This window comes from Cetorhinus maximus, chromosome 19 (genome assembly GCF_964194155.1).
Source record: "Cetorhinus maximus chromosome 19, sCetMax3.hap1.1, whole genome shotgun sequence".
In the NCBI taxonomy this organism is placed as follows: Eukaryota; Metazoa; Chordata; class Chondrichthyes; order Lamniformes; family Cetorhinidae; genus Cetorhinus; species Cetorhinus maximus.
The window spans coordinates 5991124-6008051 of record NC_135897.1 but is presented as its reverse complement, the minus strand read 5'-3'; the positions used below and the strand labels follow the sequence as shown (position 1 = coordinate 6008051).

Below are 16928 nucleotides of genomic sequence, written 5' to 3'. Positions count from 1 at the left end.
ACACGGTTTGGATCAGGGACCTTGACAGAGAAGGCGTCATTGACCTGAGGGGTGAAGATCAATGATGGTCTTTCATGAAACACACCCCAGAAGGCACAATCAGATGGAACAGAAGTCTCCTCATTCCTCGTGGTGAACGTCCTTTCACACATTTGAGCAAACCAGATGTAGACACCCAAATGATTGAAGCACCAAGTCCTACAATTTCAACTCTGCAAAGGCTATGGGCCCTGACAATATTCCGGAAATAGTACTGAAGACTCCTGCTCCAGAACTTGCCACGCCCCTAGCCAAGCTCTTCCAGTACAGCCACAATACTGGCATCTACCCGGCTATGTGGAAAATTGCCCAGGTATGTCCTGTACACAAAAAGCAGGACAAATCCAACCAGGCCAATTACTGCCCCACCAGTCTACTCTCAATCATTAGTAAAGTAATGGAAGAGCAATGGTTATCAACAGTGCTATCAGGCAGCACTTGCTTAGCAGTAACCTGCTCACTGATGCTCAGTTTGGGTTCCGCCAGGGTCACTCAGCTCCTGACCTCATTGCAGCCTTGGTTCAAACATGGACAAAAGAGCTGAACTCCCGAGGTGAGAGTGATTGCCCTTGACATCAAGGCAGCATTTGACTGAGTGTGGTGTCAAGGAGCCCTAGAAAAACTGGAGTCAATGGGAATCAGGGGGAAAACTCCCCGCTGGTTGGAGTTATACCTAACACAAAGGAAGATGGTTGTGGTTGTCGCAGGTCATGCATCTCAGCTCCAGGATATTGCTGCAGGAGTTCCTCAAGATAGTGTCCTCGGCCCAACCATCTTCAGCTGCTTCATCAATGACCTTCCTTCCGTCATAAGGTCAGAAGAGGGGATGTTCACTGATGATTCCACAATGTTCAGCACCATTTGCGACTCTTCAGGTACTGAAGCAGTCCATGTCCAAATGCAGCAAGATCTGGACAATACCCAGACTTGGGCTGACAAGTGCCAAGTAATATTCGTGCCACACAAGTGACAGGCAATGACCATCTCCAACAAGACAGAATCCAACCATCGTCCCTTGATCCAAAAACAAAAAATGCTGGAAAAACTCAGCAGGTCCAACAGCCTCTGTGGAGAGAAAGACAGAGTTAACGTTTCGAGTCCATATGACTCTTATTCAGAGCTAAAGAGACATATGGACCAGAAACGTTAACTCTGTCTTTCTCTCCACAGATGTTGTTAGACCTGTTTTTCCAGCATTTTTTGTTTTTGTTTCAGATTTCCAGCATCTGCATTATTTTGCCTTCATCGTCCCTTGATGTTCAATGGCATTACTATCACGGACTCCCCATTATCAACATCCTGGGGGTTACCATTGACCAGAACCTGAGCTGGACTAGCCATATAAATACTGTGGCTACAAGTGCAGATCAGAGGCTAGGGATCCTGCGATGAGTAACTCACCTCCCGACTCCCCAAAGCCTGTCCACCATCTACAAAGCACAAGTCAGGAGTGTGATGGAATACTTCCCACTTGCCTGGATGAGTGCAGCTCCCACAACGCTCAAGAAGCTGAACACCGTCCAGGACAAAGCAGTCCGCTTGATTGGCATCACATCCACAAACATTGACTCCCTCCACCACCGATGCACAGTAGCAGCAGTGTGTACCATCTACAAGATGCACTGCAGGAATTCACCAAGGCTCCTTAGACAGCACCTTCCAAACCCCCGACCACTACCATCTAGAAGGACAAGGGTAGCAGATAGATGGGAACACCACCAACTGGAAGTTCCCCCCGAGTCACTCACCAAGCTGACTTGGAAATATATCGTCGTTCCTTCACTGTCGTTGGATCAAAATCCTGGAATTCCCTTCCTAACAGTACTGCGGATGTACCTATACCACATGGACTGCAGCAGTTCAAGAAGGCAGCTCACCACCACCTACTCAAGGGCAACTAGGGATGGGCAATAGATTCTGGCCCAGCCAGTGAAGCCCACGTCCCATGAATGAAAAAATACACCAGACCAACAAAGTCAGCCAAAGCAGTTCAGACTAGAACTTCTCCAAACTTGAAAAGAATGAGTTCTGGAAGAGCTGTAAACTGTAAAGCCTCCAGACCTTCTGAATCTGTAAATTTGGAGACTTGCTGGGGAGGGGGGGAGGGGAGAAGGGATACCATGTAAATATTATTGGAAACACTTTTGGGTAAAGACTTGGGGGAGTTGTAGTATGAAGGTGTTTGGGACTGTAAGGGCTATTGTGGGACTGAGGAAACAGGACCGCCCACATTATGATGTAGGGAGTCACATGGGAGTATTATGGCCGGTTCAACAGCAAGGTCCGTGATTTGTTATGATCCCAGATGAGGTGCCCCAAATTGTTCACTTCCTGAATGGGGCCTCAATTTTGTTATGCTCCTGGTTAGTCGCAACAAGCTTAATTTAAAAAGAATCCCTTCCCTCATGGATACCTTTTCCCAGTCCAAATGTATTTATGTTTTAGAAGGAGCCAATTTAACCATGATTTCTTGAATCAAAGAAGGGGTAAGTTTATTAGTTACTAATAAGTCCAACAAAAAGATTAATAAAAATGTAACACACATACACACAGATCAGAAATGAGAAGTTGAGTCCAAACATATAAGTTTAAAAAAGATATACCAATCAGTCTTTGGTTTGTCTGTGATGAATAGATGGTGAAATGTTGTGGCTGTTAAGTTGGGTAATTCTGGTAGACTTTGGCAGTTGAGCAGTTGGTTTGGAGATTCTTGGTTCTGCAGGTAAGCTGAAAGGAGCTGTGCTATTTCTTTTTGACTGATAAGTGACTTGCCTCCAGCAACAGAGAGAGAGTAGGGAGGCTTTTACCTGCAAGCTGCAGGGATGCCTAGTTGCTATTCTTCTTCTGGGACCCTCACAGCACATACAAGCACACCAGAACTAGAACACACAGATCAGGTTTGCAGATAGCTTTTTAATCTCTTTTCTTGTGTATTCCTGGAAGGGAAAAAAAGTCTTTTGCCCAGAATCTGCTTTCTTTCAACTCATACCATTTCCACATTCTGAGGTATAACTCAACAGGTGATGGTTTCTGAGATGTGGTAATCAGTCTCCATTGTCTTCGCAACCACAGGAGATTAAAGTTCAATCTTTTGTATTGTATTTCTTCCTTTCAACTGTTTCTGTCTGAAGTAGGCCTTGACACCTTTTTAGATGTGACATTCCATGTTCTCTTTGGACTAGTTGGTTCAGTATAATCCACACAGGAATTTTCCAGAAAGCGTTTACATTGTCAGCCAGTTGTAGCTTGTATGTATTTTTTAGAAAAAACACGTGTCTTCCTTTAAAAAGTTCAATATACCCGTAAGTAACTCAGGGCTGTGACCCGCTGTCATGACAGGAGTAGTAGAGTGCAGTAATAAGTCAGCATGAAGATAGCACCGAGTCAGGATTGTATATAGTTATGTGTTATTAATAAACAGTTATTGTTCAAACAGACAAGCCTCTAAACCTCTTCATGAGACAACATACAACCTTACAACAGTTACCTGCACCCTCTGTTCCTATTTATTGAGTTTATCTGTAAATTTAACAAGGGTGAAAATGGGTTCTATACTTAGGCCATTTTTGCAGATAAGAAGCAACAAGAACCAACTCTAAGCATGTTCTTTGTAGCATGTTCATTAGTGTTTTTGTATTAAACCCTTCTTTGTGCAATTGCAATGCAATTGTTCAAAAGAAATGGGTTAATGATTGCACTCGGATAGCATAGACAGATGTATAACTCAACATGTCAACACACAGACCTAATAAAATGCTGGGGCGTTCAAACCCCGGCCCCTGTGGTCATTCATTCAGCATTTTTCCCACTTGTACTGTACAATCTTGAATTTCCTTGGAGCCTCTCCTATTTTGTACTTCCTACCAAGTTCCAGTGATGGATGGAGCTCCCAGGAAATTCTTGGCCCATGTCACATGTTTTATTTCACTCAGCTCCCACAGCTTATCACAAACTGTTTTTTTGTTGTTGTTTTATTAGATTACTTTGGTGTGGAATCTTCTGAGACAGCATTAGTTACTGTGCTGTACTTCTAAATAATTAAACACTCAGGGCGGAACTGACCCGAATGGGAGTGAAGTAGTGTGTGATGGCGTTGGGCAAGTGTCCCACATCATCGTGCACTCTTGAAATATTTCACTTGGTGGGTGTGTGCGAGAGGCGGCAGCATGCCCGCTGACAATTAAGAAGCCTATTAAGGCCCTTAATCAATTAATTAAGTTGAATTTTTCACTGCCCATCCAACCATTCGGTTGGCGGGCAGGCGAATAGGCCAGGCGGCCTTTGCATTTTTAACAAAACCTCATCAACAGGTGGGATGAGGTTTCGGACAGTAAATAAAAAAATTAAAATTTTTATAACTCGTTTTTCACACGTCCCTTTTCATGTGACAGGGTCACACGTGGGGACATGATGTCCTCATTTTTGAATTCTTTATTTTTCTGGTTAAAAATCTTCAGCTCCCTGAGCTCCGTGCCTTCAGGGAGCTCTCACTGAGTGCACCTCTGCACATGCACACACTTCAGCGCCCGCGCTCCTCCCACCCCCACCCCAGCAGTGCTGAGGTTATCAGCGCGTGTTTCACGCTGGCCGGCTTTTAATTGGTCGGGGCCCGATCCCGGGTGGCGGACTGTTATACGGCCACTCCTGGGGGCCCGCCCGCCCATCTGACGAGGGGAAAATCCTCCCCTTAGAGTCTGGGAGATGCAGTAAGGCACTAGATAAATGCAAAGTATTTTTCATGAGTGGAAGTTCCATAATCCATTTTAATTGCAGTGCCTAGAAAGAAGTCCACTAAATAATTAATCTCTGTTTATCCTAAAATATACCTGCACAATGGACATAGCCCTTTCACCTCACGTGTAGCACTATGTACCTGATATCCTCACTACAATTTTCACCTGTCACCTGCTGTCCTGCACTATGGCCCTTTGTTTTTGGTCTCGATATCTCAGGTTCAAACGGAATAAATCTTTTCCATACAGAGGGGAACTTTTCACTTCAACCGCTTTACCTCATAATCAGCCCCTTTCACAAAACCTTGACACAAAAGCCCATTGGAGTGGAACTTGAACTTAGAGCACTTAGAGCAGAATCCTGTTGATGCCTACATGCCTGTCACATCATCAAAGAACACCAGGAGGTTCATGGTACAAAGAAAGGGTCCTGGCACTGTTCCAGAACTGTGTAAGTACCCTGTTGTGAGTTGAGCAATTGTCTATTATTTCGAAGATGTGACGTATAACAAGCATCTGAACCGAGAAAATTACCATTTGCAAGTCGTTGCTAATAAAAAACTGTAAATGCCAGAGGGAAATACAATGTTCTTTCTGTCTGTGTTAGCTGGCTCCTACTGGATAAGGAATAGCATCATACAATGGCAACCAGGCAACGAGTAAATCATTACCACACACTGATAAAAACAAAGTGGAGCAACAGAGCCAGTGTCAGCTCAGACACTCAGTGTGTGATCTGAATTCTGAAATCCAATTATTTCATGACAAGTGTCTTTGGTTAAAAAAAGAACAGATTTAGCTGCAATTAATAGAGTAGATTTTTGTGAATTACAACTTTGAGCATTAATTCACTGTTTGTGACTTGGTATCTACCTTTTATACAATATGATCTCTGCCTTAGCTAAGAACTGCTCTCTTTTGAAAATCAACAGGGAATCAGCACTCAGTGGATTAGCTGGTAACTTATTCCAAAGATTTACCAATCTCTGGGAAAGGAACCATCCAACAGCTAACTAATTCTACCCTGGTATAATTTATAAGCATGATCACTGGCCCTCCCCAACCTTTCTAATTGAAATAATTTCTCAGCATGCACCCTTGTTTTTTTTATTTGTAAATGAGATGTGGTTGTCACTGGTTAAGGCCAGCATTATTGCCCATCCCTGATTTCCCTTGAGAAAGGTGGTGTTGAGCTGCCTTCATGAACCACACTCCATATGGCGCAGGAACATCCACAGTGTTGTTAGGGGGGGAATTCCAGAATTTTGACCCAGTGACAGTGAATGAATGGTGACATTTCCAAGTCAGTATAAAGAGTTAATGGTTATGTTAATTAGACAATGATGTTAATGATGTAAGCATGACATCAGGGTCAGATGACCAAGAGGCTCAAAGAGAACAAGACACAGAACAGAGAATAATGCACTTACCATGAGGCCTTGAACGTGAATAGTTCTAAACAAATAGCTTCAAGAAAAACTAAATGCTGGCTATCTTCAAGTCACTCCTAGAGTAAATGAATCCTCATCAAACCAGGGTGGTGTGTGACTTGGAGGGGAACTTGTGGTTGGTGGTGTTCCCATGCACCTGCTGCCCTTGTTCTTCTAGGTGGCAGAGTTCGCAGGTTTGGAAGGTGCTGTGGAATGAGCCTTGGTGAGTTGCTGCAGTGCATCCTTGTAGATGGTGCACACTGCTGCCAATGTGCGCTGGTGGTAGAAGGAGTGGACGTTTAAGGTGGGGATAGAGTGCCAGCTAAGTGAGCTGCTTTGTCTTGGATGGCGTCAAGTTCCTTGGGTGTTGTTGAAGCTTCACTCATCCAGGTAAGTGGAGAGTATTCTGCCACACACCTGACTTGTGCATTGTAGATGGTGAACAGGTTTAGGATGTCAGGAGGTGAGTTACTCACCGCAGAATTCCGAACCCCTCATCTGGCCTTGCAAACACAGTATTTATATGGTAGGCCCAGTTAAGTTTCTGGTTGGTGTAACCCCCAGGATGTTGATAGTGGGGGATTCAGTGATGGTAATGCCATTGAATGTCAAAGGGAGATAGTTAGATTCTCTCTTGTTGGAGATGGTCATTGCCTGACACTTGTGTGGGACGAATGTTACTTGTCATTTATCAGCCCAAGTCTGAATATTGCCCAGGCCTTGCTGCATGTGGACATGGACCACTTTAGTATCTGAGGCATTGCGAATGAGGCTGAACATTGTGCAATCATCAGCGATCATCCCCACTTCTGACCTTATGATGGACGGAAGGTCATTGATGATACTACAGAAAATCAATACTGCAGCAAGCTCAGAGGGAGGATAGAAAGTGCAGGGGCAAAATTAGAAAGGAAATTGGGAAAACAAAGAGTGGGTATGAAAAAATATTAGTAAGTAAAATCAAGGAAAACCCAAATATGTTTTATAAATACATAAAGAGCAAGAGGATAACTAAAGAAAGAGTAGGGCCAATTAAAGACCAAAAAGATAACCTGTGTGTGGAGGCGGAAGATGTGGGTATGGTTCTTAATGAATTCTTTGGATTTGTTTTCAAAAATGAGGTCACAATACAGATGTTTTAATTAAGGAGGAGTGCAAAACATTGGAATAAACATAGTGAGAGAAAAAGGCAGCTCTAAAATGTCGTCAACATTTTAATACTTCCAATTTTGTGGAGCTAGGATGAATAGAAATGATTCTCCCGTCTCCACAAAAATACCGCTGGGCTACCACTTCAATAGGTTTGACCCCCTCGACCCGACACTTCACCACCTTCTTCAGCCCATCCCAAGGACCTACCTTGAGGCTGGAGATGGCTGGAATTCCTAAGGCCCCGACCAGGGAAGTACATTGGGATCCCCTACTGCTATCGGCAGCCTCACCTGCACAATTCAAATGGGACCCGATGCCAAGCTTGGCTCGGGCCTCTTGCCAACCCTTTGAGACCCGTGTTCATATCCTGCTACGCATTCTATGCTGAAAACCGGTGTGAGTCAATTCTGTTGCTTTGACTACTGCTGAACAGATTATGACCGGAGAAGTAGTCGTATGCATTATGAATCACAAGTCATACATTGTTTTATTGCAATCAAGTCACATTCTTTAAACTGTAGGAATAGATTTTGTAATCTGAAAGCTGCTATTCGCCTCCACTTACCATCTGGATTTTCCAAGATCGCTCTGCTCCTCGAATTCTGGCCTCTTGAGTAGCCCTCATTTTAATTGCTCCAGAGTTGGTGGCTGTGCCTTCAGCTGCCTTAGCTCTCAGCTCTGGAGTTTCCTCACTAAACTGCTCCACCTCCCTCTCTCCCTCTTCCTGTCAAATGTTCCTTAAAACCTATCTCCGATCAACTTTTTGGTCACCTGTCCTAAAATCACCCTATGTGGCTCAGTGTCAAATTTTAACATTCCTCTGAAATACCTTGGGGTGTTTTACAACATAAAAGACACTGTATAAATCCAAGTTGTTGTCGATGTCAACCCAACATCATGTAACTGATTAAGTGATTCCACATCGGACAACTTTATTGATGCTGAATCTTACATTGTATAGTCTTCATTCTCTATCCAACACTTACAGAAAGACGAGGGAGAAAGGCTGAGTGAAATCTTTATGGATTCTCTCCTTATTTGTATATACCATGTCACCAAAAGCAGTTCCTAGAATGCAAGAATTACATTAGTGGGGGTAGTAACAGATTCTAGAACACGGTGCTGTCATTCAAAGTACAGCAAAATTTAACTCTGAAACATTGATGGCACACAATCTGCTCTAAGTACACAGTATTCTTTTCAGAGAGGAAGCAAAGTCTGTTCAAGTAAAGAGATGGTACTGCCCCAGATATCCTGCAATACTCCAGGGTATCATTCAGAGACACCTGCAGGTTCCCTCATAACGTTAGTGGACATTAGTGAGAGGAAGTGCTGCCAAGCGGACGAAGAGCAAAGTTGGATACTGAGTGAGGGACTGTGTTATCATTTGCTAACTAATGGTTGAGGGGATACCCAGGACTCTCCTGTTGATATTTCCTGGTTAACATTGGACTTACGTCTGTACTAATGTCCCTTTTATGCCAAGTTTTGCTTCTTTAACTTAGGATACACAAACTAGTTTGTTTTTTGAGTGTTTCATTGCCGTGAGCAGAAATGGCTGCTGAATTCTAGAAGGTCCCCCTTCTCCATATGGTCACGTGAGTCACTGTCCACTGGTGCTTGCGTGCTGTCTCTCGGATTAGGATGGGCTCATTCTTCTCGCCAAGAAGCTCAAAGTGCGGAGAGAAGATTTGCTTCATCGTTTCAAAGCCTTGCACCTCCTTGCCGGAGTCATCCTCGTACCCACCCAACCACAGTGACTGTGTGAAGAGAAAAAAGGAAAGTGAATTGAGAGTGGCCAAAGATCTAGAGTTAATCAGCCAGACAGACTATTACCTACGCCTGCTCCTGTTGTGTAACAGTCACATGTTCACATTTGGGGTGGTTCTTGGCATGTTACAAACACAAGAAATAGGAGCAGAGTAAGTCATAAGGCTCCTCAAACACTCACCGCCATACAATAAAATCATGGCTGATCTGATCTTGGCCTCAACTCCACTTTCCAGCCTGATCCCCATAACCGTTGACTTCAAGAATCTGTTTATCTCTGTCTTGATTATCTTCAATGACTCAGCCTCCACAGCTCTCTGGAGTGAAGAATGATCCCTCTGATAGTTTACACAATGGTGCTGTATAGGGAGCTGATGCTTTAAGGTAAGCACTGTAACAGCATACCGATGGTACAGCTAGTTTATATCGCTGCTTCTGTTTCGCTCTCTGGCCAGGTAAGTGCCCTGCTTAACGAGGCCAAAAACTGCTTACCCTATCTGTGAGCCAACAGGAACAGATGGCTCAAGCTGCAAAGTTTAAATGGGGACCTAATTATAATGGCATTATAAATATAGCTTTGATCTAACTCCCTCAGTCGCTATTAGTGACATTACCATTATACACCCTCGATCTAACTCCAGCCGTATCTGACATGTGGCTTGATGCTGTGGCCTCCAACACATCTGTTAAGGACAGGGAGTAGGAGAAACCATTCAATATTTCATTACAGTGTGAGCAGATGTTCTGTTTAATTAAGGCAACCAGTTAAATAAGTATAGTCTTGACACTTTCCAAGACATCTGATCCTACAGAATTACTCTGTGTCCATAGGAAACCCTGTGACCTGAAGGTTTCAAACTGGAAGCTGATAGTTTTACCTTGGGTGTGAATTCCTCAAGCCAGGTGTATGGTGATGTAATGACAAGAATTCCACCGGGGGCTACTAGCTCTGGGAGTCTGTGGAAGAATGCAAAGGGGTCAGGGAGGCGGCAGATCAGGTTCCCTGCCAGGACACAGCCAAAGGATCCCAGGTCTGCAGGCAGATTGCAGGCATCACCCTGCCTGAAGAAGCACCGACTCCGATTCTACAAAAGGAAGTAAAAATACAAGGTGACCAGGCTGGAGTGTTGTGCCTTTGTGTTGAAGATCAGTGACATCGCTGCTTGGAACGGAATTTGTTTTGGATCATTAGTATCAGCATGGAGTACAACAAAGAAAATTCCCTCTCCATTACGTCCCCCCCCCCCACCCCCTAACCACGCACCCCACCCCCCACAGAGACCAGGGACAAGAACACGATGAATCTCTCTCTACGCGGTCTCATCATGCAGCTAGAGCTCTGAGTTAAGTACAAGGGTAAAGATTCCTCCCCGTCTGAGCTGGATTCAAATCAAGTCCTACAGATGAGAGAGTGTCTTAGCTCACTGTTTCTTGCTATCTGCAGCGTTTAATTGACAGCTCTGATCTCCACTTTTTGTACTAATGAACGAGGATCCTATTACTCACTTCACTCACAGACATTATTCTACAAGCAGATTTTGCCTCAATGACATCTATAAACTGAAATACACCTCAAATCTTAACTGTGGGAATAAGGAAACAAACTGCTAATCTGAAATGATAAAGTTCTGGAGATGCAGCAGGACATGTTTGGCGTGTAAACCAAGTTTTGTGCAAACCTTTTTGGACCTTTTGCAGGTTTCTGGTGTGAACACTGGCTTCATTGAATGCAAAGTTTGGCCGTCTCCCACATTTTATTGTTAGTATTTTTTTTCCCATGACCTTGAAATGTGTTGACCCAGCCCATTCATTCATACGCAGCATCATAGTCTGGGAGATCTGGATTTGAATCTTGGCCTCATCTGGCACTGGTGAGTTCCTCCACCAGCCAAGTTACTGACCTTGGCCTTGACTGTCAGACATTGGCACCACATGGAGTCAAGGTGGGTTCCAGGCAGCAAGGAAAGTAAAATTGCCTCAGGTCTGATCCTGCGATGGAGCTTTGAGAGAGATTGTCGGCCACCTGATGTCCCTCGCCAATCCAACAAGGAAATAAGTTGGGAATGGGACACACAACAAAAGTGAATGGGGGTAATCCAGAATGGCAAATTGGGATATAGGCAGAATGGAAAGGGAGAGAGAGAGGCAGAGAGAGAGAGCAGCATGATAAAAATAGAAATGTAATCGTAAAGGAATAATGGGAAAGCAGACTAGAAAATGGGGGTAGAAACAAAGAAAACTAAGAATGAGAAAATGAATGGCAAAGTGTAAAATGGCAGGGCTGGGGAAATTAGTAAAGACTTGACTGAGTACTTACAATGTCCTTGGGTACCACAGCGGTGTGCTGGGTGCCCAGATCTCCTTCCGTCCTGGCACAGTAAGGGAGCTGGCCTTTTTCTTTCAGTTGGTTGCAAGCACTCACAAATGAGAGGCTGAAGTCAATGCCCACCACCTCCTGAAATACCCTTGCCAGTTCGAACGAGGCTCTCCCCACAGCACAGCCAATGTCCAGGGCTCTACAGGGAACTCCACTCTGCCAAAAGTGAATAGACAAGGTTACAAATGAAAGAAAGAGGAATCTTTACCCTTTACACCATCTTACAGTGGGTCATAGAGATGGGTTATGAATGGCGTGGTCATTTATGTAAAGACAGACTATCATTACATGGCACCATTCACAACATCAGAATGTCCCAACACCCCTTACACCCAGTGAAGTACTTTCGAAGTGTAGTTCCTGTTGTAGCAGCAGCCAATTTGTATGCAGCAAGCTCCCACAAACAGCTGTGGAATAATGACCAGATAATCTGTTTTAGTGAAGTTGGTTGAGGGATAAATATTAGCCAAGACACCTGGGGGAGAACTTCGCTACACTTCTTTGAAATGGGATCTTTTATGTCCACCCCAAGAGGACAGACAGGATCTTGGTTTAGAATCCCATCCAAAGATAGCACCTTCGACTCTCCTTTTGTACTGCACTGGAGTGTCAGCCTCGATTACGTGCTCAAGTATCTGATGTGGGACTTGCATCCCAGGACCTTCTGATCAAGAAGCAGGCATACTATCACTGAGCCAAGGCTTTGGAGCAAGAACCTCAAGCAGCAGCAGGCAGAACATGCATCATCTATGACTAATCAACGGAAGAGACTGAGTGGGAGAATCAGGAGGGCTTACAATATATTTCACAAGAGAGGAGATTGAGCAATTTCTAACTGGCTGCTAAACCCCGGAAATCAGATTTCTGCCTCCAATCACTCTACGCTATCAGTTACTATTCGATCTGTTTTAGATTAATTTCCTGATGGCATAAGATTTCTTGTAGGTGGTAACTAGGGAGATGATCTGCACTCAGCTGACTGGAGGTTAACAGTTGTGATCCATTGCTGCAAGTGTATTGACAGTGTTAATGACAATGAAACAGACAGCAGGACACACTGAGAAAAGATGGGTTAATGTTTTGCAGTGTAAAGTGTTATTTGATCTAGCAAGGTTACACCTTCAGTCCAAATATATACTTTGACCCGGCGACACAATCATTTGAAGATCCAAGGGTTTAGCAGCGACAGAAAATAAGTCCAGTTATGTTTGACACTTGACTAATATAAAAATAATTCTTCTCTTCCCAGTGCACTATAGTGCTGTGCAGCTGCCACCCATTGCACTGTGCCATCCATCACACTGCATTATGTGTGAAAACATGCTATCACATACATGCCATGGATCATACAAAAAACATGGCAACATAGAAGTTTATAACACATAAGGTGGCCATGCAACCCATTGGACCTGTGCCAGCTCTTTCACAGAGCAATCAAACCCCAAGCTAACCCCAATGTCCCAAATTTACTTACAGTCCGGCCTCTGCAAGCTCCTCTTGTTGGGGTACGGGCTATAACCCCAGCAGTAGCCACAGCTCGAACCTGGCGCTGTTGGGACTACAGAGCTACCGACTATTCGACTGCAGCTCTCTGAGGTGGGACTTCATCCCCAGATCGGGGTGGAAATCTTGTCCTTAGTCAATTAATGCCCCTGCCAAATGTTAAATGTCTTAGGGGCAGCCAGTCTCAGCGAGGATATGTTCCCCGCCGACTCTTCAGGTGGCGGGGTAGGAAGCTCCTGATCTGAAATATCTTGCCCAAAATGTTGCTGGCCCTTTTCATGTCTTTAATTTTCTGCTCCCACTTTCAAGGTTTATCATAATTAAGTCCCTAGATCACTCCCCAAGAGTTCAACATTCAGCAGCTTTCCATTGAAAGTAAATTTCAATTCCTTGCCTTCCCTCTCGCATTTTTAACAAATCAGTATTTCCAATGTAACGCTAATTAAAGTGAGTGTTGGGGAGTGAAACGCTTTTGCCAGTTTTCTCAGCAATATAAACATCAAAAGGCCTAAGTTAGATGTGGCTCAGGTAGCTCTTGAACAAAGTTTCCTCTACCTTGTGTGCCTTAACCCAGCTCAGAAAAATATTCAATGTTTGTATCAGTGTTGCAATTAAATATCCCGATCTTTCTGGACTAGTAATCCGGAGTACGTGGCCAGTGTTTTACAACCCTTCCTGCCCAGCAGGATATTACGGTCCTGCCAAGCTGAATGGAGACTGAAATGTCTCACTGCATCCACCAGGGGGAGACTCGCTGCAGCGGGGCCATCCAATCCCGGCCCATGAATTTGAATCCCACCCTGGGATTTCAAATTTGAATCTCACAGTCTGACCCACTGACCGACCACCCAGTCCCAGAGTGTGAAAGGACAGTGTCTGACCCACCACCAAGTCCCAGAGTGTGAAAGGACAGTGTTTGACCCACTGTCCCACCCAGTCCCAGAGTGTGAAAGGACAGTGTCTGACCCACTGTCCCACCCAGTCCCAGAGTGTGAAAGGACAGTGTCTGACCCACTGTCCCACCCAGTCCCAGAGTGTGAAAGGACAGTGTCTGACCCACTGTCCCACCCAGTCCCAGAGTGTGAAAGGACAGTGACTGTCCCACCCAGTCCCAGAGTGTGAAAGGACAGTGTCTGACCCACTGTCCCACTCATTCCCAGAGTGTGAAAGGACAGTGTCTGACCCACTGTCCCAATACCCAGTCCCAGAGTGTGAAAGGACAGTGTCTGACCCACTGTCCCACCCAGTCCCAGGGTGTGAAAGGACAGTGTCTGACCCACTGTCCCACCCGGTCCCAGAGTGTGAAAGGACAGTGTCTGACCCACTGTCCCACTCATTCCCAGAGTGTGAAAGGACAGTGTCTGACCCACTGTCCCAATACCCAGTCCCAGAGTGTGAAAGGACAGTGTCTGACCCACTGTCCCACCCAGTCCCAGGGTGTGAAAGGACAGTGTCTGACCCACTGTCCCACCCGGTCCCAGAGTGTGAAAGGACAGTGTCTGACCCACTGTCCCAATACCCAGTCCCAGAGTGTGAAAGGACAGTGTCTGACCCACTGTCCCACCCAGTCCCAGAGTGTGAAAGGACAGTGTCTGACCCACTGTCCCACGAAGTGTCATATTTTCCTATTTCTTCCTCTTCTGATTTCGACCAGGTCCTTGCAATTCTTTATAATAATTATTTGCAAGAGGAATTAAATGGAGGTTCAGCATGAGCTGTGTCTGTTACCTGTTGAGCAAAGTATTTTATGCATTCCTGAGCACATCTCTGTGGAAAATTCTGGAGAGCGACTGGGTCGGTGATGTACAACGACAGTTCCTGAGGTGAGCCGAAGTGGAATAGGAGGTACGCGTTCAGAGTGTTCTGTGTTTCATACACGTTCTCCTTTGACTCTCTCTTTCCTCTTGAAGCCATGAGGCGTCTCCAGAAATGGTACAAGGTGTAGCCGCTGGCAAGCAGGACTGCAGACCCGACCAGCATAGGCTTCCCGCCCCTCAAAGCATGGATCACAGGCATTGTGAGGCAGAGCAAGGCCGCACGGCAGCAGATGGGAACTGGAGGAGCAACGGATATGAAAGGAGGAATGTTAATGAAAGCAGTCAGTCCCCTTAACACAAGGTCACTGGAATTTAGGCTGAAACAGTGTCTTTTCAGCAGAAGGCTTTCAATTCAAAGCACCCTAGGCCTTTCCATGAATCCTTCAACCTGCACGGGTGAAGAGCCAGTTTTCAATGCTGCAACTGGCTGAAGTTTTCCCTGCTTACTGGTCTGGCTTGACCTTTGTCCTCAAAGTGCTGTGCTCCAATTGGGCAACAAACGCAGTGCCGAGCTGAAGTTGCAAGCAAGAGGGGGAGGAGTCAGCATCAGGGGAAAATTTGCAGCTTGAATCATTGCCACTCACTGGATTCTTTTTCTCAAATTCTGCCTGATCTCCAGGACAGTCTTAATCCTTTCACTTTGTATTCTGGTTGTAGTAGATCATTGCTGTGTTTATATAATCCTCTCCTCTGGCTCTGTTAGATGCCACCACTAAAGAAGTGTACCTAATTGTCGTAGCACAGACATATCAGCTTTCCCTTCTACGAATCCACCTCCAGACAGTGGACACGTCTTCAGTCAAAGGGTGGATTTGCCCGTCCTGTCAGTGGCGGGCATCGTCAAATGACTTTTGGGCGCTCTCCAAATTTTCCTGTACTGCTCGCGACAACGTCCGCTGTTGGGGAGGCCGGAAAATCCCGCCCTGAGTCTTATGCACTGCACTAAGCGTGCTCGCGTTGGGTTTTACATCATGACATTAGCATGCTGTTGCACTCAGCCGGGCTTGTGCAGCCACCACAGGCCAATCAGGAGAAGCTGAGAGTCCGCCACTCTTTGTTTTCTGGGGTGAATAAAGTTACACTTACAACCATTAACAGTGCAGACCATGCGTGATCCAGATGTTAGGCCCAGAAACTCTGAGTGAGGTAAATTTGCTCTCCACACTATTCCTCCTGTGTTCCAGTTAAGCAGTTCATGAGCAAGTCATGGAGAATTCAGTGAGATTATGTTGCATGCAGGGAGTTAACTCGGACAAGATTGGAACATTTATACCAGGGTTAAGTTCAGTCAAGTGTAGAACTTGACTGGACACAGAGCAGTTGTCGAAATTCCGGGATAATGGTAGAGACCGTTTCTACCTTTGGGAACACTAGGAGAAAAACCATGAAGTGAAATAGAAAAAAAGGCTCAATTCAGGAGGGTACAAGATAGAAAGGCTTTTTTTTTAAATACCCCCTCCCACCTGCTTTCTCCCCTCTCCTGAACGGTGTAACTCTGGTTATGTCAATTCCTCAGATCCTCGACACCCTCCCCCACCCTCCCCATACCTCCCACCTCACTCCAGGCCCTTTATGTGTGAGCCTCATTTTCCTGTGTGAGAGTGAGAAGAACTTGCTGTTATTGTGAGGTTAATTACTGGGAAAGGATCCTTCAGCTTCCTCACGTAAGGAGGTGTTGGGGGAGGGTGGGGATTGGGTGGGGAGTTGGAGGGGTGGTGGTGGGGGGTGTGTGGGGGGGATGGGGGGTGACATTGTGGCGGAGGATGGTTGGGGTGGAGGGTGGGGCAGGGGTTGGGTTCTGTCCTCAGGATTGCTTCCTCAGGAGTGGATATTGCTACCAGCAGCTTCTAGGTAAACACAAGTCTGTGGGAATATGGATTTAAACTGTTATCTGGTTGGCCTTTTTTTAGCAGTAAGAACAGGAAGGGCCAACAATGACTGAAAGGGACAATGGTCAGTTAGAATCTGACCGGAGCAGATCGCGAACCTCTAACCTGAGACACATGGTGCCAGGTTCATTAAAAGTGGGATGTGTCAAAATAGGCACTGGGAGTAATTTTGACTGTGACGTAAAGCAAAGGACAAAAAAAGTGTTGTGACACCCCTA

The 16928-nt window shown here is 45.3% G+C and overlaps 2 protein-coding genes across 3 annotated transcripts in view; one reads left to right on the top strand and one right to left on the bottom strand.

Annotated features, from left to right (window-relative positions):
- kif1aa (kinesin family member 1Aa) overlaps nucleotides 1-16928 on the top strand; it is a 324793-nt gene that overhangs the window by 84536 nt on the left and 223329 nt on the right. The window lies entirely within an intron of this gene.
- Nucleotides 8357-15292, bottom strand: LOC144693614 (uncharacterized). Of its 2 annotated transcripts, XM_078563436.1 has the most exons (5): nucleotides 15183-15277; nucleotides 14733-15058; nucleotides 11442-11657; nucleotides 10003-10209; nucleotides 8357-9114 (listed from the first exon to the last, which is right to left on the bottom strand). In XM_078563436.1, exons 2-5 carry the CDS (start codon nucleotides 15018-15020, stop codon nucleotides 8923-8925), a joined length of 903 nt encoding a protein of 300 aa, XP_078419562.1. In that variant the 5' UTR covers nucleotides 15021-15058; nucleotides 15183-15277; the 3' UTR covers nucleotides 8357-8922. The 2 variants fall into 2 exon arrangements, with proteins under 2 accessions (XP_078419562.1, XP_078419560.1); XM_078563434.1 differs by having other exon boundaries at nucleotides 14733-15292.

Bases quoted from the DNA above. Each gene is read 5' to 3' on its own strand.
- LOC144693614 (XM_078563434.1), bottom strand. From the start codon at position 15,020: ATGCCTGTGATCCATGCTTTGAGGGGCGGGAAGCCTATGCTGGTCGGG. The intron at 11,658-14,732 runs GTAACAGACACA...CACTTTTGGCAG, and splicing joins TAAAATACTTTGCTCAACAG to AGTGGAGTTCCCTGTAGAGC. The intron at 10,210-11,441 runs GTAAGTACTCAG...TTCCTTTTGTAG, and splicing joins CTGTGGTACCCAAGGACATT to AATCGGAGTCGGTGCTTCTT.